The sequence below is a fragment of the Cucumis sativus genome, chromosome 5 (genome assembly GCF_000004075.3).
Source record: "Cucumis sativus cultivar 9930 chromosome 5, Cucumber_9930_V3, whole genome shotgun sequence".
Lineage (NCBI taxonomy): Eukaryota > Viridiplantae > Streptophyta > Magnoliopsida > Cucurbitales > Cucurbitaceae > Cucumis > Cucumis sativus.
Window position 1 is genome coordinate 6,583,458 of NC_026659.2, and position 24,145 is coordinate 6,607,602.

Consider the following 24,145-nt stretch of genomic DNA (forward strand, 5'->3'; position numbering starts at 1 on the left):
AAAATGTCATTTTGCTTTTAAGATTTTGATTGTTACGATTTTGAAGCATTGAACATTCTATTTATATGAATTCTACTTATTTTATTTTTATATTATTATTTTACTTTATCATGGGTGTTAACACAATGTGTTGTTTTTATTTTTTTGTTCAATGTTCTTTTATTTGTTTGAAGATTATAATTTTAGAAGAAAAATAACAAAGGTTGGAGAATGAGAAGGGGATGCAAGAGATTAGACTTTTGTTGAATGAAAATGAAAATCAAAACGATTTTGATTTATAGAATAAATTAGCTAGAAACTACGTCATCATTTCATTAAAAATTAACGTTAATTTTAATTGCAACGACCCAAGTAAGTTTTTTCTAAAAGTGTGAGAGCTAAAGAACTTTTTTAAAGTTTAGCTTCATTTAGTTCGTGATCCAAAAATTATTTCGAAAAACAAAAAGTTCAGTCAAAAACAAAAAAGAAACCTCTTCTTCAATGGATTTGACATGTTTGGTTCCAAATTAAAATCTTGAAATTCGATTTTAAAATTTAAAATTTGTATTTAGTATATCTCATATTAACAATTTCTAAAAACAATATCTAAAATGAATGAAAATGATAATTTATTGTTTTTGAAAATGAGTTATTTATCGACTTGTTTTTAAAAATAGCATATCAAACACGTTTTATTTCTTTTTTGTATTTTTTGTTTTTGAAAACGTAAAAATGAAAATGAAAAACGAACCTTAGAAACCCAAAAACTAAAATAGGATTTAAACTAATATTTTTAAAAATAAATATATGGAAAAAATTAATTAGAAAAAAAAGAATAAATGTATTTCCATTCCATCTTTACCCGCCCATTTCCTTTCCTGCTCCTTCTCTGCCGCTCGCCGGAACGCCACCACCACTGCTGCAAACTCACGCCGCCATACCAACAGCGCAGTTCCTTCTTTGTTCACTCGCCGTTGGGGTTCGTTCTAATTTGAAATCCTCCCTTATCCAGGGATTCCAAATAGAAACTACAATATTTCACAGGAAAAATGGCAGCAGAAGATCTTCCAGAAGCAAGAGCAGCCCTCAGCCTCCTCCGCAGTAGACTCTGCAACTCTAGTTTCTATTTCAAACCTCCATCGGATTCTTCTGATAGCAATTACAGGTACAAATCTTTCTTTTTCCCGCCTGTATTCCTTATTTGCCCATGGTTATCGCGAATGCATTTATACAGAAGTGGTCAAATTTTGTAATCGCGTATACTTGTTGTTTCTCTTTATTCTTTCCTCCTCGAGTTTTTCTCTTGAAGGGAACAAAATTTCCTTGTTTAATTGAAATAAAGTGTTGTTTGGTCTGTTTACTTCAGTAAATTGAAGTTCATAATATCCAGTTCGGTGACTGAGGCGTGTAATAATTCAATCCTGCTTCTCGGCCCCAGGGGTTCGGGGAAAATGGCGGTATGTGGAAGAAAAACCTATTGGTATTAAAATTTTGGTGTTCTTTTTTTTGGATTAGCTTATTGTTTCGTGAAGCTATTTCGGTCTCTGAGCTTTGCGGATTTTAGGTGCTGGAACTTGTTCTACAAGATCTATTACTAGAATATCCGGATATGATTACCGTGGTAGGCCTTTTACTGATTCTTTGACTCATTTTTCTTTCAAGATTTTCGCTAGTGTTTAACAGTAATGTTTTGGTAATCTATGAACCAAACAAGTTTAACCTGTGAAGTAATTTAATAGAAAGTGAGGACGTAAAGAAATAACAAATTGTTGGCATTAAAATAAATGTTGAACTTCATATTAATGCTTGGCATATGCTTGATTTAATTAAAACATCTGTGTAAACTTTAAAGCCAACCCCTTTGATGAGAAATTTTTGGTTGCTTCATAAAAAATGTTGTCAGAAGAGGGTTAAGTGTCTTAACTTCTACAATTGAGTAGAGTAGTAAACTAGTTTCTTGAATAATAAAAAAAAGTTTAGAAACGTTAGAGCTACTTGGTTCGATAGATGCATTTAAAAGGCTTCTCCTCATTTTTTGTAGATAAGGTTGAGTGGTCTTTTGCATTGTGATGACAATGGCGCCTTCAAGGTGAAACTCTCTCTCTCTCTCTCTCTGTTTGGCATGAAGCATGAACTGAGATGTGTAAAAGCATTTATGATTGTCCAAAATGATTTTTTGTGATAAAAATCTGCATCTTGAAGTCTAAACTGTTTGTTCATAATGTGTAAGGACGATCTATTGTTAGACTTTTTATTCTTTGAACATCTGATCCATTGACATTCAGGAGATTGCTAGGCAGCTTTGTTCAGAGTATCAATTATTATTCTCAAAAATGGTAAGACACACTGTCTATTTTATCTATCTTTATGCAGGCATGACACATTCTGGTTTATTGATATGGATATGATATGTTATAGGCATCATTCGACGACAATTCCCAGTTTATGGTAGCTATGCTACGGTAAGTTATCTACTAGTTTTCACGTGCTAAATTACTTGAAGTTTTGCTAAATCCATGGATTTTTATGCTTAGGGAGTGTGGCTTGGCACATAAGACAATTGTTTTTGTACTCGATGAATTTGATCTTTTTGCACAAGTAAGACTACCATTTTCTGATATCTACTTTTCTCAAATTTTAGGCCCGCCATTTGGCATTCATTTTTGTATGGGTCTTACTTGAACTCAATGATACCTTTGGTTGAATACTGGGATTCCAGAGTTCAAAGAATTGAACTTTATTTGTTAAGGACAAGTTCTCTTACTATACACAGTATGTGCTTTCTACTATTGGTCATTTCAGGGAAAACAACGGTTACTTTATAGTTTGTTAGATGCCATGCAATCAGTATCATCACAAGCTATTGTTATTGGCATCAGTTGTCGATTGGTAAGTTGTCTCAACAATCTAATCATTTTGTTTTGAATAGTGAGGGTAAAAGATATATTGAGAGTTATTCTTGTCAATTTCATTGGTTTGGATGTATTGCGTGATCAGATTATTTCTTTCATACGTTTTTTATAAAATTAAGTTGCTAACATTTCAATTGTTTATCAACAGGATGCTGATCAGCTACTCGAGAAAAGAGTAAGATCTCGGTTCTCCCATAGAAAGCTGTTATTTCTTCCTCCCTGCAAGGAAAATGTTGAGAGGTAATTTGTTGTGAGTGTCTGGTTTTGCTGCTGTGCATTAGTTTTTTATAATTGCAGTATAATTAGTTTTATTTTGGCCGTTTTCTCATACTATGGCAATGCAGATTGCTGGAGCACATTTTATCATTGCCAATAGACTCAGACCTTCCTCACGACTATATTATCAAATTTAATGCAAAGCTTCATGTATCCTTTTTGTTTATTGCATATCTTATTGGAATGACAATGAAGAAAGAGTATTTTAGATGGCGGTAGTAGACTTACAATTCATCAATAATAGCAATCTTACATCAATGTTGATGATCCAACATCAAAACTAGCCGCCTGCTAGAAACCAAGGCCTCGTTTAGTTAACGTTTCAATTTTTTGTTTTGCTTTCAGACTGGGACTACTTCCCCTTCCTCTTTCAGTTATCTTTCTACCTTGTTTTTTTTTCCCTGTTTTTTAACTTCTGTTTTTAAAATTTTGCTTTATTAAAAACAAAAACCATATTTGTTTGGTAGATTTTGTTTTCTGTTTTTGAAAAACAAAATGTATTTTTTTGAAAGCTTCTTCTTTTCATTTTCAATTCTCCTTCATAATTTTAAAAACACGTTTCTTGTTTAAAAAACAAAAAAGTAACTTAGTTATCGAACACACTTGTTTTCTAAAAATTAATTTTAAAAAACAAAAAACAGAAAACAAATGGGTTATCAAACAGGGCCCAAGTTTTCCATTTTTGGCAGTTCATTATCTTATAAAAACATGACCCAAAAGTTCTATCAGATATGAACACACCAGAGGTTGCTTTGAAATCATTATTGTTGCAGTACTGTTTCAGTTTAGCTGGCGACTGAAATCTTATGGACGCCATTAATGTTAATTTGTGCATGCAGAATATTTTGTATGGCACAATTAATCCTTTTCAAACTTATGAAACACGGTTTCCCTCTGGTTGAGTACTTGACATTTTGCAGAACATGTTAGCAAATGAGAGATTTAAGAAGGTCATTAGCACTTATTTGGACTCTGATTCGACCGTCAAACAATTTGTGAGATATCTGTAAGTTCTGTCATAATGCCTCAAATAATGACAACGTTCATATGTTTTAGCTTCCTTCCTAGGTTAAACTTACAGTGAAATGCCATGACATTTAGGTTTTGTGCCATATCAAAGTTGAACTTGAAATCTGGGTTGCTGACCGTTGAAAATTTTGAACATGCTCTTTCCGATACTCAGAGGCAGCCAAAGCAGGAATATATAAAAGGTTTGAGGATGATAAAATTTTAGAATGACTGTCCTATCAAACTTTTCTCATCGTCATTCTGTAGTTTATGTTTGTGTGCTTGCTTCTTTTTAATATAATGATTTCATTAAATCCCGTCTCTTGTATGTACAAGCCAAGTAGCAGAGAATACCCAACATTGAATTGCAGTAGAAGAATTCTAAGCATTTGAGTTACTTTGCTTATAGGTTTTTGTCCCTTAGTTTTCCTTTACATTTTTCTATTCTTGTGATTTTCATTGATATGCTTAATCTTTTCTTTTTTTTTCCTTATCGGTTACAATGTTATTTTATTTTGTATATGTTGAGCTATTGCCCTTTAGGTTTGTAATATTATCGTAATTATCTCTTAACCTAACCACTCTTTTCTCTCGGGTTAGTTACAATCTTTTTGTTCTCTCCTTGGCTGTTGTGAGAAATTTACTTGACAAGAAACATATCTAAAATGTTGATTGGTAAGTGTATTTGTGTTTAGATTAGGTATCGATTCTTTTCAATCATCATTTAATATCAGTTCTTTGATGATACATTTATTTATCCTCATTAGCAATTTAAGAATTTATTGGACTTTTTTTCTAGCAGATTGTTCCATATTGGAGCTCTATATTCTGGTATGTATGAAAAGGTTGGAAGTTAAGGAGCAGAATTCGTATAACTTCAATTCTGTAATGAAAGGTGCACTCCTGTTATTCCTCTGGTTGTTTTGTTGAAACTTTGCAAGACGTCAAGCATTCTTCAAAACGTTTTTTATTATTGAATGTGACAGAGTACAAGAGTATACATGATTCATTCCGGACATCTGATTATTATTCACGAAGTGTATGCTTACGGGTATGTTGGCCCTGGACGAAATTTTTACATTAATTTTTTTTCTTCGTAGTTTCCTTCTAGGATGGGCTCTATATTTGTTTCTTTTACCAGAAAAATTTCCTGGAGTTATGCAGGCTTTTGAGCACCTTCTACAGCGTGAATTAATCTGTTTCGCTGACAACCGTGGACATAATCAATCAATTGAATTTCGACCAGCCAAGCTGTTAATAACAGCTCATGAACTACACCATGGACTGAAGGCATATCGTTCATGTCCTGTAAGTTGTTAACACATAAGCGACCTTATGTTGAGGCATTTACTTTTAAAAATTTTGAAATTTGATTGCAGTATGTTATCTATTGAAAAGAGAGACAACGAGTTCACACCAATTTACGTGGAAACCCGAGTACCGGGAGAAAAACCACGATTGTTTGTGTTGTTATTATTTTCTAATCAATAAAGCAATAGGTACAAGGGAGAATAAATAGAGTACACAATGGAATAAAAAAGGAAAAGATTTAGGAAAATAAGGAATACATCCCCATAATCTTTCCATAATTATTCTAGGATTCTAACAAGGAAAAAGCCTAGAAAAAAAGGAAAGAATTCCAACAACTATTTGTAAATTACATATCAACTCTTAATTTATTGTTATTCTTGTATGGACTGTGAAGATGGCTTTGGATCTTTTTTTTCTTATGGTTACAGAGCATCCTTCAGAAATTAATGAATTAAGGAGGTGAATTTCATGCAGCTGAGGTGACTGGATGGCTGTTTAGAAGCCTCCTCGCAGCGAGTTTTCCAAAGTTTTAAGTATATATAATACACATGTATTTACTTCCACAGATGTTCTTCAGGGACACCAGACCTTTGTGCTTGTGCCTAAGGCACCACACGACCAAATCGTTGGAACAAAAATTTTGATTGTACTTTATACTTAAACCCTGTGGAACAAAAATCCTAGATTAGTGTCGCTTGTCTAAGTATAGGTCAACTGCTCAAACCGTTGTATCATCGACCTAAGAGTTAGGAGGTTTGGATCTCCATATCCACGTGTCGAACTCAAAATGTTTAGATTAGTAGACATGTCATCAGAGGAAAGGCGAGACGTTTAAGTTTTATGTGGTTTGGTTGTGTAAGGTTGTGATTAATTACTACTGCATTATCACATGCATCAAAACTACTCTGTATTGTGCTAAAGGGTAGTGAAAGTTTTTGGCAGGATTTTGGTTATCGCAGCCTTTTAGTATACTTTGGTCTTTGTGTTTAATCATTTTGAAACTTTCATATATTGTAAATATTTTTGTAGTGGTGGGTGTCTCATCTTCTATCCCATTAAAGCCCTTTCTTTCCCATGAATGATTTCTTGTGTTTTAGGTGTTGCAGTGTCTGTTTAGGATGTGTTTATTGTTAGGCAGATTACATTTTCATAAGTTGCGTTTTACAGTGATTTTAAGTGAATTAAGACTAAGTTAGGTGTTCCCTGTTGATTTTAGCTATTTAAAAATTACTCTCAACATGGAGTGATTTTAAAATCATTCTTATCATGTTTAAAATCATTTCAAAACAAGTCTTTAATCACTCAAAGTTAGTTTTAAATGATTAAAGAAAAATATATTCAAAAGTAATTCTTAAAAATTGATAAAAGTGATTTTAGTTATTATAGAATCACTCGTAAACATACACTTAGTTCTTTATTTTATTTGATAACGATGGTAAACGAAATTGCTCTTTCAAGCACTTTTTATAGGCAAGTATGTGGTTGCCAATTATGGGTTTTAATGTGTTTGTATGGGTATCAAAATTTTCCACCTCTTGAATGAAAGGTCATTTCAATTTTTACTAAGCTAAGTTTCATTTTGTTTCACTATACTTATAAGAACAAGACGTTTCCTTTTATCTATCATATTAGAATATGGATGTTAAAAGTTGATTGGATTAATTTGGGAGAAGGATTTGGTTTATTTTGATATATAATAGAGAAAGATGTATTGAAAATGGTAAAAAAAAAATACAAATAGCAATCACCAATGGGATGTATGAATGGATTCCTCACGAACTCTTTTAGCTTAGAGAAGTTGCTTGAATTTTTGTTTTCATGGATAGGGCGCACCTTATGTTTCACTTTATTTTGTCTACTATAATACTTATAACTATTTCTTGTCACGTTCTTCCCTTCTTCTCTTTTTGGAAGAGTTACTCTTTGTCCCTTTATGTCAAATAAGCCAATACTTGTCAAAAAATAATAACAATAACATTTTTATTTATAGCAAGTATTTATTATTGTTGTTTTGGTTAGGTAATCATGTCAACACACCACTAGTGAAGAAGGCAAAATCACATTTTAAAGTTTACATCTATGATTTTTTTAAAAGAAAAAAGTAAGAAAAATGAATTAAAAGTCCTACCTCTCGTTCGAAAGTTATTGTATGAAGACACCAAAATTTTGCATCATTTTTTTTTCAGATGACGATATTGTAATCAAATCAATCACATTTTTTTTACTATTGAGGCTTAATTTTGTTATTCTTGCAAACATTTAATTATTGGGTTATAGGTTTAATTTTCATCTTATGTTTTGTCATTTGTGCAAATGGCCAATGAATAACGATTTTATTGTATAAAATGTAATAGAATATGATTACAATATATTAAATAAATGGTAAAAAATGGTGCATGAATTGAATAAATTAGATACATGATCAAAAGGTTTATTTATTGTTTTATAAAAATAGCAAAATTGAAATTGAAAAGGTTAAAATACTCTCTTGATTTATGGACTTGCATTTATGCTATCTGGTTATTTTCTATCATTTTTTTTCAAATTTAGTTAGCCTTCTAGTAGTCATCAGATTATTGTCATGGTAATTTTTCTTATTTTGCTCGATTGCCTTTTTGTTGTCATTTAATTAACTTCTATTCTTTGATCCATCTAATTGATATTTGATATTATTTTTATCTAAGTTGTATATTTGTTTGTTATTTAATATAAATTATATTCTAATTGTTCGTGATACCAATTGTTATCTTATTACAATGATAATGGATGTTATTTGATATTGATTATCATCTTATCTGATATCGAAATGAGATTTTTTTAATAAAAAGTTTGTATTTCTTGATAATAGATTATATGTTTTTTTATTATATAGAAAAATAACGTTGCCATATACTTTATGTTACACTTATTGAATGAAAACCTAATAAAAATAAAATATCAATCATGCTTTCAAACAAAAATAAAATAAATAAATAATATATTTGTAATTTATATTCTAAATTGTGCTATTTGTTATAATTAATCAAATAAATAAATAATATATATGAATAATTTTAAAAATAGCAAAATAAATTAAAATATTTACAAGCAATAGTAAATTTTTAGATTTTATCACTGATAGTCTCACTTTAGCATAACAATAAGTCTACTAGGTTGAAAATATTTGGTAAAATTTGCCATGTTTTAAAATTTCTCAAATTTGGGACAAATTCTTATTTTTTAAATTTAGTACTAATTTATTTTTTTCTCTCACCAAAAATATATATATATTTTTAATAAAAACCGAATTTCTAAGTTGATGAAATTTCTTTAAATTTTTTTAAAAAAATTTCCAATTTATGTTTACATTAATTTTCCAATTTATGATTTACATTTGTATTGTATCAATGGAATGTTGTAAAACTTTTAGTAATTGTTTGAGATTGAAAAATAATTAAATATAAAGTAGAATGTCTAATACAATAATTACACAGTTTTCATTCAATAAAAACAAACAACCAATGTATTCCACAATCGAGACATCGTCAATTTTTAGCTGGTTGTCGTCAACGACTCTGCATTCTTTGTTTGTTGCTTTAGTTCCTCCTTATTATCTTGTTGTTGTTGCTTATCTGGTTGTTCTGGTTGCTCAGGTACTTCTGTAAGCACTTCGTAGTACAAAAATTTATTGTGAAGATGACATGTCAATCCCTAGATCATAGCATCTTTGTCCAAAGTTGATGATGATGGATTTGCCTCCGTATTGTAATATCTTGTTTCGAAGTCCGATGATTTTCCAATTTATGAATTATAATATTTTGTTCCAAATGCTTGCATCATCAATATGACCAAAGAAACTATGTTGGCATCGTCAATATTGCGAAAGAAACTAACAGAAAGCAAGACAAATGGACTTTGAAGGTGATGAGAAAAAGAAAATGTGATAGCAGTACAAATCAACAAAGATGAGATTTGCTAGTTATTAACAATCATTCCACATAAGGGGTTTTACATCCACAAGAGAAACAATAAGAAAGTGTGCCTCTACTAGATTGTTACATCAGTTCTTGGTCCTGATAGAGTTGTTTTCCTATTCTTGCTCGAGTATCTAATTTAACAAAGCGTTTGAGATCTGCATAGGAAAGGGTTTGGATATTCTTCCTTCGCAATTTGCTTAGAGGTGGATGTTTATCAAGCCAAACAGAGTACTCTAAGTCTGCCATACCTTTTGGATCTGCGCCTTCTTTGAGAATATTGGCACCAACTACAGTAGTAGACCTCACCTCTTTACTTAGAATCGATGCTTCAGGAGCATCAACAGCTGCTCCCCCTTTAGACCCCTTCTTTGATTTGCCTCGTTTGGACAGATGTCAGTTGTATTGGGTCTTTGCTATTAACAATAATGCTCCTTCTAAACAGACTAACTTGGTTCAAACCCATATTTTTATTCTCTGCAACACAAAAACGAACAAATTCATTAGTTCTGATGAACTACTTCAACAACTATGGTAGTCAGTGTTTCTTTGAATCAGCTATGATAAGAATCCAACAGCTTGATACAACAGTAACACCTCAAAGGCCATGTGTACCTTAGGGATTGTATATCTTACAAAACACATAAACTTCCAGATATGGTTTCAAATAGAAAAAAACAAACAAAATGCAATGCGATGTCTGAACTTCTTGAAAACATGTGCTGATGTGCCAGAACAACTCTTTCTCCAAGTATAACAGAGACAAAGAAAGGCCAAAAATTATAAAACTAAACTTACTAGTTACTCCAATCTATAGAAAGTGGCAGATAAATAATTTCTTTACCAGCCATGTCCATGTCCTCTTCAACTTTCCACTTGTTAAAGTTTGGGTATGAACGTATGAAGTACGAAAAATTAGTTGTTTTTTATATAGCAAAGCTGGTGCATTTCTTTTTGCAAGTCGGGAATAAATCTCTCTTCGCTAGAAAGCATATCTCTCCTAAATAGCTTATGTTTTTATCACAAAAACTATACAGCATTTTATTATATAGGACAACGTTGATCTCTCAAATGGAGACATCTACTAATGAAGCTGAAAGAAAAACAAAAGATATAACTCAAACTGCAAATCAATTGCTTGCCTAATTTCTCAAACTTTTCGGGTCCTCTAGCAAACCGAATGGAGAAATGAAGCTGCCGAGAAATGCATAGTTGAGTACACAAAAAAATTATGTTTTTATTGTTATTGCATACTTTAATAATGAGCATAAAGCTTCTAATTTCACATGCATACAAGAAAAATGGAGCAATGCTTACTTTACCATTATCTCCTAGGCCTAACCCATCATCTATGCAATTATTATATACACTTAAATTCACCTACATGCTAACATCTATTAATCCTAAGATATTTGTCATCGTTTTAAGGACATGTGTCATTGCCTCATTCGCTTGCTGCAAAAAGTTCTTTAGATTGTGCTACCTCATCTTCAAACTTTTTGTTTTATTTTACTTAAAGTAATAAATATCTTAACATTTACAAACCAACTCATAAATATATTCATCTAGTTTCTAATTTCAAATTTGACATTGATATTATATAGATATAATGCAAGTAAAACATAAAAAAGAATTCGATAGAAATAAAAAATTCACTTACTATAATATTAATATAAATTTATAAAATAAAAAATAACGAGTTTTATTCGCCAACTCGTAAACCGTATACTGAGTCGACTCAGTGTGAATTTCTCGAGTTCTTAGTAATGTTATTCTTACCCACGTGGTGACTCACTGCCTCGGCTGCCGTGTTCTCTTCTTTCCATATGCGGCTTCATCACTCCTCCCCGAAATTTTTTCCAATCTTTTTCCATTTCTTCACATAAACCACTGTTTTCGCCACTAATCCTTCCATTTCGATGTTGTCTCCAGTTGAAATTTGAAGGTTCTTGTGTTGATTTCGCCATTCTTTTTCCTGATTTCGTTTGTTTTGTGTTTTCTTGTTCTTTCTTTGTTCGATTCGATATGATGAGCCATGGAGATCAGGAGGAGGAGGCGGACCTGCACTCTCCTGAAGAAATGGAGAGTTTGGTTCTTGATGATCCTCCCAACGGCCAATCTCACGGTAGGAACGGTCAATTGAGTCGGCCGGTGACGATTAACTATGATCCCTTGCTTTCATCGTCGCCATCTTATGCAGACCGTCAAAGCCCTGATTCGCCTTTTGATTCTTTTCTTGAACCACCTTCTTACGCTGAGGCGATTTTCACGTCTTTTGATTCATCCTCTAATGGCCGTGATGGTAGCCCTGATTTCTCTTCTACGTCCAACGCTTTGAGTTCTGAGTTCTTGAGTATTTCGGTTTCGGATCCACAGAGAATGGATGAGCTAAACAATTCGTTGGTTCCCGGTGGAAGTGGTTACTACACTTATCTGATTACGACGAGAACTAACCTGCCTGAGTACGGCGGGCCTGGATCCGAATTCGGTGTTCGAAGACGGTTCAAGGATGTTGTAGCATTGTCTGATCGGTTACTTGAGTCGTACCGTGGGTTTTTCATTCCGATGAGGCCGGACAAGAACGTGGTGGAGAGCCAAATGATGCAAAAGCAGGAGTTTGTGGAGCAGAGGAGGGTTGCATTAGAGAAGTATTTGAGAAAATTGGCATTGCATCCTGTAATTCGAAAAAGTGAGGAGTTGAGAATGTTTCTGGAGGCAAAGGGTTCGTTGCCGTTAGTAAGAAGCACTGATGTAGCTTCGAGGATGCTCGATGGAGCAGTGAAGCTGCCGAGGCAGCTTTTTGGGGAGCCAACAGCGGCTGTAGATTTACAGGAGGTGGCAAAACCCGCAAAAGGGGGTAGAGATTTGTTGAGAATCTTCAAGGAGTTGAAGCAATCAATGGCTAACGACTGGGTTGGGACGAAGCCAATGGTTGTGGAAGAAGATAAGGAGTTCTTGGAGAAGAAAGGGAAATTAATGGACATTGAACAGCAACTTAGTGATGTCTCTCAACAGGTGTGAGTCTTGTGCTGTAAAGATTTTCATACTTATCTTTAAGAGAATTTTAGATAACGTGGCATTAGGATTAGGAATTTAGGAATAATGCAAGTATTTTTTGGAAGCTCTTTTAAACCATAGTTAGAAAAGTAGAGGATTAAGTTGTTCTTAAGTCTGAGATATATTGCCGATTGGCCTTAATTTTGGATATGGAAGTTGCTGGGTTTCATTTCTTTATATTTTCTAGTAATGTTGTATGTCTTTACCATTGTTTTGAAGGCTGAATCACTTGTGAAAGCCCAGCAAGACATTGGAGAGACAATGGGAGAACTGGGGTTAGCATTTGTAAAGCTATCCAAATTTGAGACTGAAGAGGCTATCGTCGAGGCTCAAAGAGTACGAGCTGCTGACATGAAGAATTTGGCCACTGCTGCTGTTAAAGCTAGCAGATTGTATAGAGAACTAAACTCACAAACAGTGAAGCATTTGGTAAGTTCTTGAATAAGTATGTTGCAAGTTTGATTATAGTATCTCTCACTTAGGCGTGTTTAATAACTCTCTTAGAAGGATTAAGAAATGTTTTTGATATTATTAATTACAAAATGATGGATTAAATGATTTTATTAGAAAGTCATCTGAAACTTACTTTAAACTTAAATGCCTTCTTATAACTTTTATGGCTGCTGTAAAGCTTTCCATCTTGGAAAGGTCCTGGAATGGAGTCTCTCTCCACTGATCAGTACTATTAAGTTGATGAAGTCCTTGAAGGAGACTCGCCACATCAATTATCTTGTCCTTACGAATATCCAATCATCCATTGCAGGATAAGCTTCACGATTACCTTGGAGTTATGTTAGCTGTCAATGGTGCGTTTTCTGACCGAGCAAGTGCTCTACTAACAGTTCAGACTCTTTCATCAGATCTATCTTCCTTGCATTCAAGGATTGAGAAGCTTGAGGTTGCTTCATCCAAGATATTTGGTGGAGACAGGTCCAGGCTGCGGAAAATTGAAGAGTTGAAAGATACCATGCGTGTTACAGAAGATGCCAAGTCTCGTGCAGTAAGAGAATATGACCGGATCAAGGTAGATTACCTCGTTTATTCTTTGGATAGAAAAGATTACATGGATCACCTGGCTATTGGCTTTGAAAGACATTTAGTTAATTGAAATTAGGTGGATCATTTTAAATTAAAGTCTTTGAAGTGTTGAATATGAGTATGTTTTGAGTGCAGGAAAACAATAGGAGTGAGCTCGAGAGGCTCGATAGGGAGATGCAAGAAGACTTTACACAAATGTTGAGAGGTTTTGTCCTTAATCAGGTTAGATTTTGACAACATTTCCACATGCTTCCTCTTCAGTCCGCGGTGTTACGATTCTAAGTAGCTTAATGGACATTTTGGCAGGTGGGATATGCCGAGAAAATGGAAAATGTTTGGGAGAATCTTGCAGAAGAAACTAGACATTACCAGAAAGATCACAGCTGAAAATTTTGGTTTTAGTTACAAGAAATGTATACACAAAAACACACCTTTTCATTAACGAGGAGTTTCTTGTAGTCTTAGCGAGCGGATTGGTGTACATTGTTCGTGATGGTCTTGTAAACTCTTTCATCGAGCGCTTTGAAACTTAGTATTCAATAAAATCTACTTGCATATTTTACACGATCTGTAGAAGAATTATTCTCAAATGTGATTGCAAATTTACAAGGAAGCGAACTGTTGTTATTAAACTTATATAACTAATACCCAGCAGATATGGAAAACTAACATAACTAGAGTTCTAGTCATTTTACTTGTCAAAGTAGAAAAAAAAATTGGCCTTAAAACAAAATATGAGCTCTTTGTTTTTCTCTTGAGAGGCCAACTACATTAAATTCTAAGACAAAAACACCCTTAAAAGAATTAAAAGAATCACACACTTAAATTCTACACTACAAGCCCTTTTCTTTTCACTCACTTGTTGAAGGGGCTCCTCCTCCTCCTCCTCCTATTCCTATTCCATCATCCCCAGAACTTGGAGCAGTTTCTGGCCTTATCTCTTCCAGTTGTTGCAAAACTTGTTGAACTTCCGGTCTCGCTGACGGTGAAGGGTCGACACAATGCAAAGCGAGTTTCAGAGTGTTTAGTAACTCATCTCCAATGGTAGATGCATCTCTCATCAGTTCCAAATCAAAAACTTCATTAGTCCACTCCTCTTTGACTATCGATGCGACCCATTGAGGTAAATCAACTCCGTTCATGGCTTCACCGGGGGACTTACCAGTCAAGAGTTCCAATATGATGACTCCAAGGCTGTAAATATCGGTTTTTGTGTTTGCTTTCTTCAACTTTGAGAGTTCTGGTGCTCGGTACCCAAGTGCCCCGGCTGTTGCTATTACATTTGAGCTTGCAGCTGCTGTCATCAACCTTGACAAGCCAAAATCTGCAATCTTAGCGTTTATGTACTCATCTAGTAGAATGTTGCTTGATGTCAGGTTTCCATGGATGCTGTTCTCGTGCGTGTGAAGGTGACACAGGCCACGTGTCATACCCTGAGCTATCTTCATCCTTGTTGGCCAATCGATGGACGTGTCCGGTCCACGAGCTGTAGATTTCAAATAGAGTTAAGAGTAAACAAGCTTGCCAGTAAATACATAAGCTTAAGATGTGAAGTATGAAATTTGCAATTACTTACCATGCAGGAACGTCGCGAGACTTCCATTCGGCATATAATCGAAAACGAGAAGCTTCTCTCCTTTGGGTCCCAAGTAATAAGCTCTTAAAGCTAATAGATTTGGATGTCTGATCTTGCCAAGTATGTTGACCTCTGCTTCAAATTCCTTTTGGCTTTTAGTGATTTTCTCTCTCAATCTCTTCACCGCAACTTGATTTCCATCCTCCAACGTGGCCTTGTAAACAGTCCCATAAGTACTCTTTCCCATTATTTCTGCTGTTGCACACAAAAGATCATCTGCTGTGAAGACCGTTTGCCCGTCGAAATGGACGAGCTTCCCACCAGCATCCCCACCTCCAGCCGCTTCAACTTCACTGCTAGTCGGGGGGACGCCCTTCTCGGCCCTCGCAGCCCCAGCTGCTCCAGCTTCACCACCATCCTTCCCTTTTGAAGCAGCCCTTTTCCTTATCAAGCAGCAGAGCAATATAAAGAAAACTATAACCAATACCAGAAGGAGGGCTCCTGCTGCTATGAGGATTATATCTTTAGTACTTAACTTCCGATGTCGGGTTGTCGAACTTTCTGGTGGAGGAGCAGGAGCTTCTTGAGAAGGGGCTGGGGACGGGCACAGAATTGAACCACTGAACCCACAGAGCTGAAGGTTCCCAACAAAGGAACTTGCATTGAATTTTTCAGCGAGAGCTCGAGGAACCGAACCCGAAAGGTTGTTGTATGAGACATTTAAGGATTGAAGACCTTGCAAATCAGCAAGGGAAGCTGGAATTTCTCCACTTAGATTGTTCTGAGATAAATCAAGTTGTTTAAGTGTTGAAACGTTCCCTAAAGTTTCAGGAATTTGACCATTGAATCTGTTTCTACTCAAGTTGAGTATAGAGAGGTTTCTCAATCTATCAAAACTTTGGGGCATACTTCCATTAAGGAAATTATTAGAAACATCCAATGTTTTGAGCAGAGAAAGCCTACTAATTTCTTCAGGAATGCCACCATTTAACCTATTGTGGCTAAGGGAAATCACTTGAAGCTCACTTAACTTACTTAAAGAAGTTGGTATGGTACCTGAGAGGAGATTGCCATCAAGAGTCAGAGACTTGAGCTGAAACACACGGTTTTGCTCGTCACCACCCCAAGAGTCTGGAATGCTGCCTGAGAGATTGTTATGTTGAAGGTCAAGGAAAGTAAGGGACACCGAACGAGTAAGAGTAGTTGGAATCGGACCCGAAAGCGAGTTCAAGCTCAAGTTAAGCCAATAAAGCTTGGTGGAGTTAGCCAAAGTAGGTGGTATTGTTCCAGTGAGCAAATTGTTACTAATGTGAAGTGTTTGAAGTACGGGACAAAGTCCCAATGAAGCCGGAATCGAACCCGAAAGTCGATTATTGAATAACTGAACCCCTCTAAGATTTGGAAGAAGCCCCAATGAAGAAGGGATTGATCCACCAATAGAGTTATCATGTAAACTAAGCTTCCTAAGTGCTTGAAGTTGGCCAATCTTCTCAGTGATTCTACCTCCTAATCCCTTCCATGGAAGCTGTATTACAATAACTTGTCCCTTGGCACATTTAATCCCAGCCCAACCACCAGAACAAGCCCCAAATCCACTATCATTCCAACTCTTCAAAAACCCTTTGGGATCATCAAGCTCTTGCTTAAATGCCTGAAGGGATTGGAAATCAGCTTGAGTCACAACCACACCATCCCAATCCTGACTCAGAACAGGAACCAAATTAAGCAACAAAAGCAACAAAACAAACACGTTAGGGTTTTGTCTCAGATTCTTCCATTTCTCCTTCTTCTTAGGTGAAAAACAGAGCACATCAAGACACAGGGTAAAGAAAACCCCAAAATCCCCAAATGGGTATCTCGAAAAAGAGTTGAAATCAAATGGAGTTTGAGTTTTACCCATAGAAAAACTAAAGAAGAGCAGAGAGAAAGGTGAAAGAGGATGAAAAGAGCATAGGGAAAAGGAGAATGGAAGCAGAGGAAGAAGAAAGGGTTATGTAGAGAGGTCTATAAGAAATGAGGTTTTTCAGTGAAGAAAGAAGAAGAAAGAGCACGTGAATACCTGGAAGAGAGAGAGAGACACAAATGTCAGGTGGATGCAATAAGGGAGCAGAGGCTCTTGCCTTGATTATCTCTCTTGTTTGATGAGCTTAACGGCTAGTTTTTTTGGGTTTGATTCTGAAACAGTTTATTGTGATTCTCTAGGGTTCAGGGTTGTTTTTATATTTTTGGGAAGAGGATTGATTGAAAATGGAGGAAGAGAGAGAGTTTTGAGGGATGGTGGTACTACCGCTCCTCTCCAACGGCTATGTCTTTTGTGTTTTCAGTAATGGGATCCACCGGCTAAGGACATGAGAGAGAGAAACAAAGGATAAATTCCTTGGAAATAGTGCAATATTATTTTCAGTTTTGGGTTTTAAAACTAAACTTGGGTTCAAAATCATAACACTAAATTTCCATCTCATATATATATACACATTTGTATCCACATCTCTATATTTGATATCAACATAACCAAATTAATATTCATTACATCCTACAAAACTTTCAAACACTGAAACTAAACACCAAAATGTAATTTTAAATTTAACAGATAGATATGTTTATATTTATCTCTACTATATTAAAAGAAACTACGTCCCAAAAATCTTTACATGAATATTTTGCTTTTATACTTTTTGTTAATTTTCACATTGCCCCTTGTTGAGTGATTGTGACTTTTTAAATATGGGTGTCTTTTTTAAAGACAATAGAAGTGACATTTGAGAGACCCTATATACGTGAGGTTTTCAATTTTTAATTTACATAATCAATTTATATATTTAAAAAATAAGTACAATTGATGTTAGCGAGATGCGACTCCTTAAGATACGATACAATAGATACTACTTAGATGCATATATTCGACCCTTAACATGAACATTTGACTTCATGCTAACACTCTTTAAACATTAAATCAATGTCTATTATAACTTCCTAAAATTCAAGATTTCATTAAGATGTAAAGAAAGTGTATTCACGAAGAACTTGAGTATAATAAGAAGTAGAAGTTATTTTAACTTAAAAGGATGAATCAAATGTGCAAAATTGAAGGTCTAAGTTTTGTTTTAGATAAATGGGGACCTACAAGCAAAGGACATGAGAAGATACTTTTCCTTGGAAATGAAGTGAAGTTAGAAAAGTAGGAAAGAGAAGAGAGATTAGGATCTAAGTTTTTTTGTAGTTCAGTTCAGTTTGGTTGTTTGTTTATTTTTTATTTTTTAAACTCACCCAAATTTGGTTAGTTTTTATTTTTTTAAAAAACCCATTATATTATGTTCACTTTGTTGTTCATTTCTATTCATGTTGTCTACTTTTGTTCATGTTGTCTACTTTTGTTTAATGTTGTTATAGTTGTTTGTTAATTTTATATTGGGAGTTTTTGGGGTTTTGTGTGGATCTCTACTTTGTTTGAAAAAAAATATACAAAAACTATATGAGTTTGAATTCTCTTTTGTTATATAATAATGATATGCGTTTGAATTCACTTTTGTTTATATATATTACAAAAATATTACTTTGAAGAGACGATATTTTTTAGTTTTTGAATATTTAAAAACAAGTATATTTAATCTTTAGATTTTTAAAATGAACATTTTTAGTCTTTAAAATTTGAGTAAAGTGTTACATATTTTATTTAAAATAATAAAAAATCACTTTGTATATAATCTCCTGCTAGAAAATTATATCTTAAAACCCAAAATAAATTGGAGACTAAAAAGTCTACTTTCTACTTTTATCCAATGAGAAGTAAAAGATACATTTTGAATGGAGTTTCTACTTTTACCCATCGTAGTAATGTCTATTTTGATTTGTGTTCAACTCTAATTCCCCCATCATCAACTTGCGTTGAAAAAATGACAATATTTACTCAGTCCAGAGTTATACTAAAACCATCAAATTCATGAGATCAAGAGATATCCTCTTTTTTCATATTTGCATAAAATTATTCTAATTATTTTATAAACCTTTCTCACAATCTTTACAAACATTCAAAAACATTACCTTTAATAAGGTAAAAAAAAGCTTTTTCCAAGTCTTTCTCTGAAAAGAACCGCCTTAAATTGAATGTCATAAATGTACTCATAGAGTAATTACCCAGAAATGATACTTTAAAATAATGGAAATTTGATCCACAACACTAAATCACCACTAGACCATTTAGGACCTAATGAGTGATAGCATTTTATGAAAGGTCAAGAACGTCGAGAAGTTAAAGAGTAATTTCAAATTTTAAAATCTAGCAATCTTAGAATTAAGAATGGATGTATAATCTATTCAATCAATTTTCCTATCTTTGTATATTTCAACTTTAAATCAATTTTAACTTAGCTCTACCATACTTACTCAATTATTCCACTTCCCTTAAATCCACACAAATACTCAAGCACACCTTGCAACACCAACTTCGCAGTCTTTTGTGAGTGCTTGGACCAATCTCATAAGAAAGAAAATGTACTTGGCCATACAAAGTGTGGATGCAAAAAAGAAAAAAAGAAAAAAAAAAATCATAAGAAGTTAATAATTAATGTCTAGATAGGTTGTGATTATGGAGCTACAACCTCATAATTCACAGGTCTACTTACAAAGGCAAGACAAACATTTAACATCTTCCCAACCAAAACTCAACAACCTTCGAAATTTATTCAAGGATATCAATTACAGAGGATTATTCACAGACAACAGGAATAAAATGGAGGAACTGATGCACTTATTATTTTTCCAGAATGGCAATAGTGACTTACTTATTCTACATGCTAATCAGCTTTCCCACAACTCCTTTTTTATTATTGTAAAACACCATGCTTTCATTTATCAATATTAAGAAACCAGGCCAAGAAGTTTCCCAAGCCAAACCCAAACAAAAAGGTGCTCAAATCTACTACTCCAACATAAATTTGAATACATCTTGACATTCTCATGGGTAGGAGGATTTTTTCTACTCCATGGTTATCAATCAAAAGCATCCAAGGACACATACAAGAACAGTAGACATATACTGCTGGAATTACATCAAACTACTCAGGATACAATTATACCACGTTGACCCCAAATCCAACCTGAACTCCCAAAGGAAAATGAGGGGAGAAGAAAGAATCACCCAGTTTCTAAGATTTTCAGGTCATTCAGTGTTAGCCCTATGAAACTGAAACAAGACACTCTAATCAACTCGTCCAGCTGAGTCCCCTGCAGGCGTTGATGGCAGACTGGATAAACTCAAATCCAGTCATCTACTCAATATAATCCTACACTATTGCCGTTTAGGCTACGTAAAGGTGCATCTTTTCTCAACTCAGTGTGAAGCGATTCAAGCCTAAGGCACCACACGACCAAATCAAAATATGTGACGCTTTGCTCAAGTAACCAGACATGTAAATGGGTGCGCTTCTACATCCATATGATTTAGTCAACTTCACTAAGCCTATTTGCACGGGTATAATAAATTCTAATACCATGTGACTAAAGTTATCCTGAGTCAACTATACTTGATGGCACCCAATCCTAAAAGTAAAAAGAAAGTGCCAGTCAATTAACCCAGTGCATGCTTGTTCCCAAATCCTCAAGTTTAGAAGGAAACTACGTACAAACAATGCATGATCTCAACACTTCCCATCACTTGCATGCACGTTGGCACTATGAGTATTACAATGTTCCTAAACTCTCAGACTACTCCACTTTGGGTTGCAAGTGATAGGACATGACAATATATTTTCATTCATCTACATCACAATCCAATTCTAGCCAAATAAGCTATCTTGGCAAGGCCATGTGAAATTGGTAAGCTTGTGGTTGTATAATAGGAAAAACCAACTTATTAAACTAAAATATGAGGTATTTGGAATTCAAACAAATTCTCAGAGTCAAAAGAAGCAGTGAACATGTGACTAAATTTTCCACGAACTACTCAGCTCAAAAAAAAATTTCAACTAACTCAATTCTCACTATCACCCCCCCACCCACGATTTTCTCGCTCTTATTGCTACGCCTTGCACATATTTTGTGCAAGAATATCTTTTATTGCACTTTCCTTCATTAGCTACCATGTCCATTCAGCCTTACAATGTACATCTTCTCACAATCACACTTCACATGTATTCACTACCTTTCTCTGCACCTGCAAGCTATAGCGAAGGACAATGTATATCCCATTTTTTGAAAGAATGGCTCTAACCTCAAAGCAAAACTCACATACAACAAAGTACAAAATCTATCCACTCAAAACAATTTCTTCAAATACTGACTGCTGTTTCAAAAACCATATGACTTATAAGAAGCTCAAAAGAGTACCACTGCCTACAATTCGAAGGCAACAACTAAGAAAAGATAAGCTCGGATTATACATTCTAAGATGAATTGAACCCCTCTCCACAAAAGATCGATTCAAGTAAAAAAGATTCATATTTTCCACTGTATTATAGAATGCATGACAAGTAGAGAGGTCAGAGAAGAAAGTGATGTTGAATGAAAGTAAAACTATAAAAGATCCCAAATAGATAACCTGAAGGGCAAGCAAACATCAATTTCACTACCTTCCAAGAAATCCAATATGAAAATGAATATAAATGGAAATGTAAACCCTGACACCCCTGCGAATACACATGATACACCAGTTTTTACTGCTGCCCAAGAAAGAACATAGGTACTAATAGGATTTGAAGCGCAGAACACAACCACAGTCACCCCTTCCTGCAACCCCATAACTAGAGGAACATGAAAGAAAACAGACCCATGCTAATCAAACAATTGACATACTTCAAATTCCATTAGAAGTAAACAAGATCTGCAATTAAAAATGAACATAGTAGCAAAGTACATGACAATGAGGGTTCAAGCGTTATCTAAAGAAATAAGAGGCTATAGAAAAAGAATTGCGTAATAATCGCCCTAAGTAATACAGACTCCAATTCATAAAATTGTTGTATATAGCGCAACTAAACAAAAATTTGACATATAAATTTTCAGCACATTATGAGAGAACAAACCCTAATCCAGTTCTTATAGATCACAAGAATTCAAACTGCAGAAAGAGTACAACAGGTAAGCCTAACCCATAATCAAACTGCCATCAGTTCGTTCATCAGGCGCCGATCATGATCTGGGCTATACACGCGCTGCAATTGCAGGACCTGCGGCTGAAGCAGCGGAGGCGGCGCCACCAAGAAATGACAGAAATCCTCCATTTACAGGCTCTTGATCGTCGAGGAAGAGATCCTCTGGAACCCTAAACGCACCATGAATGCACACAATGGCAAATCCAATCATCGACGCCGAAATCAGGAGCGATCCGACACTGGTGAGGAACACCACAATGACAGTAAGAACCCCCAACCCAACCAACGTTTCGAAATCAGAAAAAGTACGGCCCCGAATAACCAACGGCTGATCGGAAGGACGGAAAATGTAGAGAAAACACCAAGCCGCGAGGAGTGAAAGAAGAGTCAAGAGAGAAAACGGGTGGGAGAGAAGAGAAAAACCAAGAACAAGGGTAAAGAGAGTGATGTAATTGACACGAAAGTAGGAGAAGTTCTTGCGGATCCGGGAATAGGCTTCGGAGAGATTGTCCGGACGAGCCATAGAACTCCGGTCGACGAGCTCGGACCATGGGCGGCGGTGGGAGAAACCTTGGCGGACGGAGGAGGTTAAACGAGAGAGAAATGCCCGGAAGGCGGGAGTGGCGATCGGTGGTTGAGATGGAGCTCCGGTAGAGGATTGAGGGCCGGAGATCGGAAGTGTCGGTGGAGAAGCCATGGATGTGGAGAGTGAGATCTGGCGGTGCGATTTGATATTTACACAATGGGGTTTCAAAGGAATTTAATTGTTCGTTCGTATGGAGACCCGAGGAAGAAAGGCTCTTCACGCGGTTTTGTCTAACACAACATATAGCTCTCTATCTTATAATTTCAATCAAATCCTTTACTTTTAGCCTTCGGGTTTATTTTATTTTAATTACTAAAACCTTTTTTAAATCTTTTCAACTATTTGGATACCTCAAATGTTAACCAATCCAAAGCTTGAGTACTTCAATTGTTTGAGTTATTTGAATAGCTATCATCCTAGTTTTTACCATTTACCAACAAAAAAAAATATATTAAAATCACACTTCAATATATACCCGATTAAAGTTGTCAACATTTTCACTTTTTTTCAATTTTAATGATTTTCATCATTTTCGAGCTTTAACTTGTAATCATATTTTTTATATTTAAATCATATTTAAACATAAACTCTTTTCACGGATTAGAGTCGAACTATTACTTGCTCTTTTTCGAGTTCAAGAGCAAACTCAATCCTTTCCATTGGTATCCAACCATCACAAAATGTTGAAACTTTAAAATCACACCGAAGAAAACTCTCTAGAATGAATGAGAGTAAACAATTTAATAAGAATTCTCTCAGGGACAAGATGAGAAAAATGAAATTTAAAAGTTTTAGAGAGAATAACAATGGTGACTTTGTGCAACTTTTTAGGATTATAAAATTATACAAAGTTGTTAAAATTTTGGAAAAAAATGAAAGATCCAAACACAAATAATAATATAATAATATATCATCTTTAAAATAATCTATTCAAAATCCAATAAAAACAAGTTCACTATCTTTTAAAAAAACTCGCACTTAAACGCAAAGATAAATAATAATATTAAATTTCTTTTCTTTTTAAAAGTTAATAAAAAACTGTCACATGTTACTCATCCATTGCTTCAGGTGGTTTTTTCTAATTGGTTCAATTTGATTATTTGGCCGCCTCATCACTATCTTGGGTTTTTCCATTAAGTTCTTTTAGCAATATTTTCCTAGTTTCAACTCTAATTTGGGTGATTCAAGAGGCATAAGAATCCTTGTTCTGAGCTCTACGTTATGGATTATTCAAAATAATAAAATTATCAATAAAAAATTCATATATGTTATCATCAAAACATTAATAAATTAATTAATTTGAGATTAAGAGCCTAAAAGCCAACAACAAACTTAGAACAATATGTTAGATTAGTTCAAAT

At 34.6% G+C, this 24,145-nt stretch overlaps 4 protein-coding genes and 1 pseudogene across 7 annotated transcripts; 2 read left to right on the top strand and 3 right to left on the bottom strand.

Annotated features, from left to right (window-relative positions):
• The first annotated feature begins 823 nt into the window (after nt 1–823).
• On the top strand, nt 824–9,340 carry LOC101220845 (origin of replication complex subunit 4). Of its 4 annotated transcripts, none has more exons than XM_031884992.1 (16): nt 824–1,144; nt 1,346–1,436; nt 1,544–1,600; nt 2,021–2,068; nt 2,265–2,315; nt 2,398–2,441; nt 2,514–2,577; nt 2,782–2,868; nt 3,040–3,131; nt 3,236–3,317; nt 4,088–4,173; nt 4,269–4,378; nt 4,975–5,070; nt 5,162–5,226; nt 5,340–5,483; nt 9,119–9,340. In XM_031884992.1, exons 1-16 carry the CDS (start codon nt 1,029–1,031, stop codon nt 9,128–9,130), a joined length of 1,245 nt encoding a protein of 414 aa, XP_031740852.1. In that variant the 5' UTR covers nt 824–1,028; the 3' UTR covers nt 9,131–9,340. The 4 variants fall into 4 exon arrangements, with proteins under 4 accessions (XP_031740852.1, XP_031740851.1, XP_011655020.1 ...); XM_031884991.1 differs by lacking the exon at nt 9,119–9,340 and adding an exon at nt 5,915–6,514 and having other exon boundaries at nt 825–1,144; XM_011656718.2 differs by lacking the exon at nt 9,119–9,340 and adding an exon at nt 5,915–6,514 and having other exon boundaries at nt 826–1,144; nt 4,978–5,070.
• A 66-nt stretch (nt 9,341–9,406) lies between these two features.
• LOC101220607 lies at nt 9,407–9,835 on the bottom strand (annotated as a pseudogene).
• Nucleotides 9,836–11,240: 1,405 nt separating this feature from the next.
• LOC101215131 (sorting nexin 2B) lies at nt 11,241–14,098 on the top strand. The gene is made up of 5 exons (XM_004146412.3): nt 11,241–12,454; nt 12,716–12,925; nt 13,260–13,520; nt 13,670–13,756; nt 13,841–14,098. Exons 1-5 carry the CDS (start codon nt 11,465–11,467, stop codon nt 13,919–13,921), a joined length of 1,629 nt encoding a protein of 542 aa, XP_004146460.1. The 5' UTR covers nt 11,241–11,464; the 3' UTR covers nt 13,922–14,098.
• Nucleotides 14,099–14,136: 38 nt separating this feature from the next.
• On the bottom strand, nt 14,137–17,387 carry LOC101214895 (probable leucine-rich repeat receptor-like protein kinase IMK3). The gene is made up of 2 exons (XM_004146411.3): nt 15,111–17,387; nt 14,137–15,020 (listed from the first exon to the last, which is right to left on the bottom strand). The coding sequence occupies exons 1-2, from the start codon at nt 17,008–17,010 to the stop codon at nt 14,386–14,388; spliced, it is 2,535 nt and encodes an 844-aa protein (XP_004146459.1). The 5' UTR covers nt 17,011–17,387; the 3' UTR covers nt 14,137–14,385.
• A 4,503-nt stretch (nt 17,388–21,890) lies between these two features.
• On the bottom strand, nt 21,891–23,028 carry LOC101214653 (PRA1 family protein B1). The gene has a single exon (XM_004146410.3). The coding sequence runs from the start codon at nt 22,893–22,895 to the stop codon at nt 22,248–22,250; it is 648 nt and encodes a 215-aa protein (XP_004146458.1). The 5' UTR covers nt 22,896–23,028; the 3' UTR covers nt 21,891–22,247.
• Between the last annotated feature and the right edge of the window lie 1,117 nt (nt 23,029–24,145).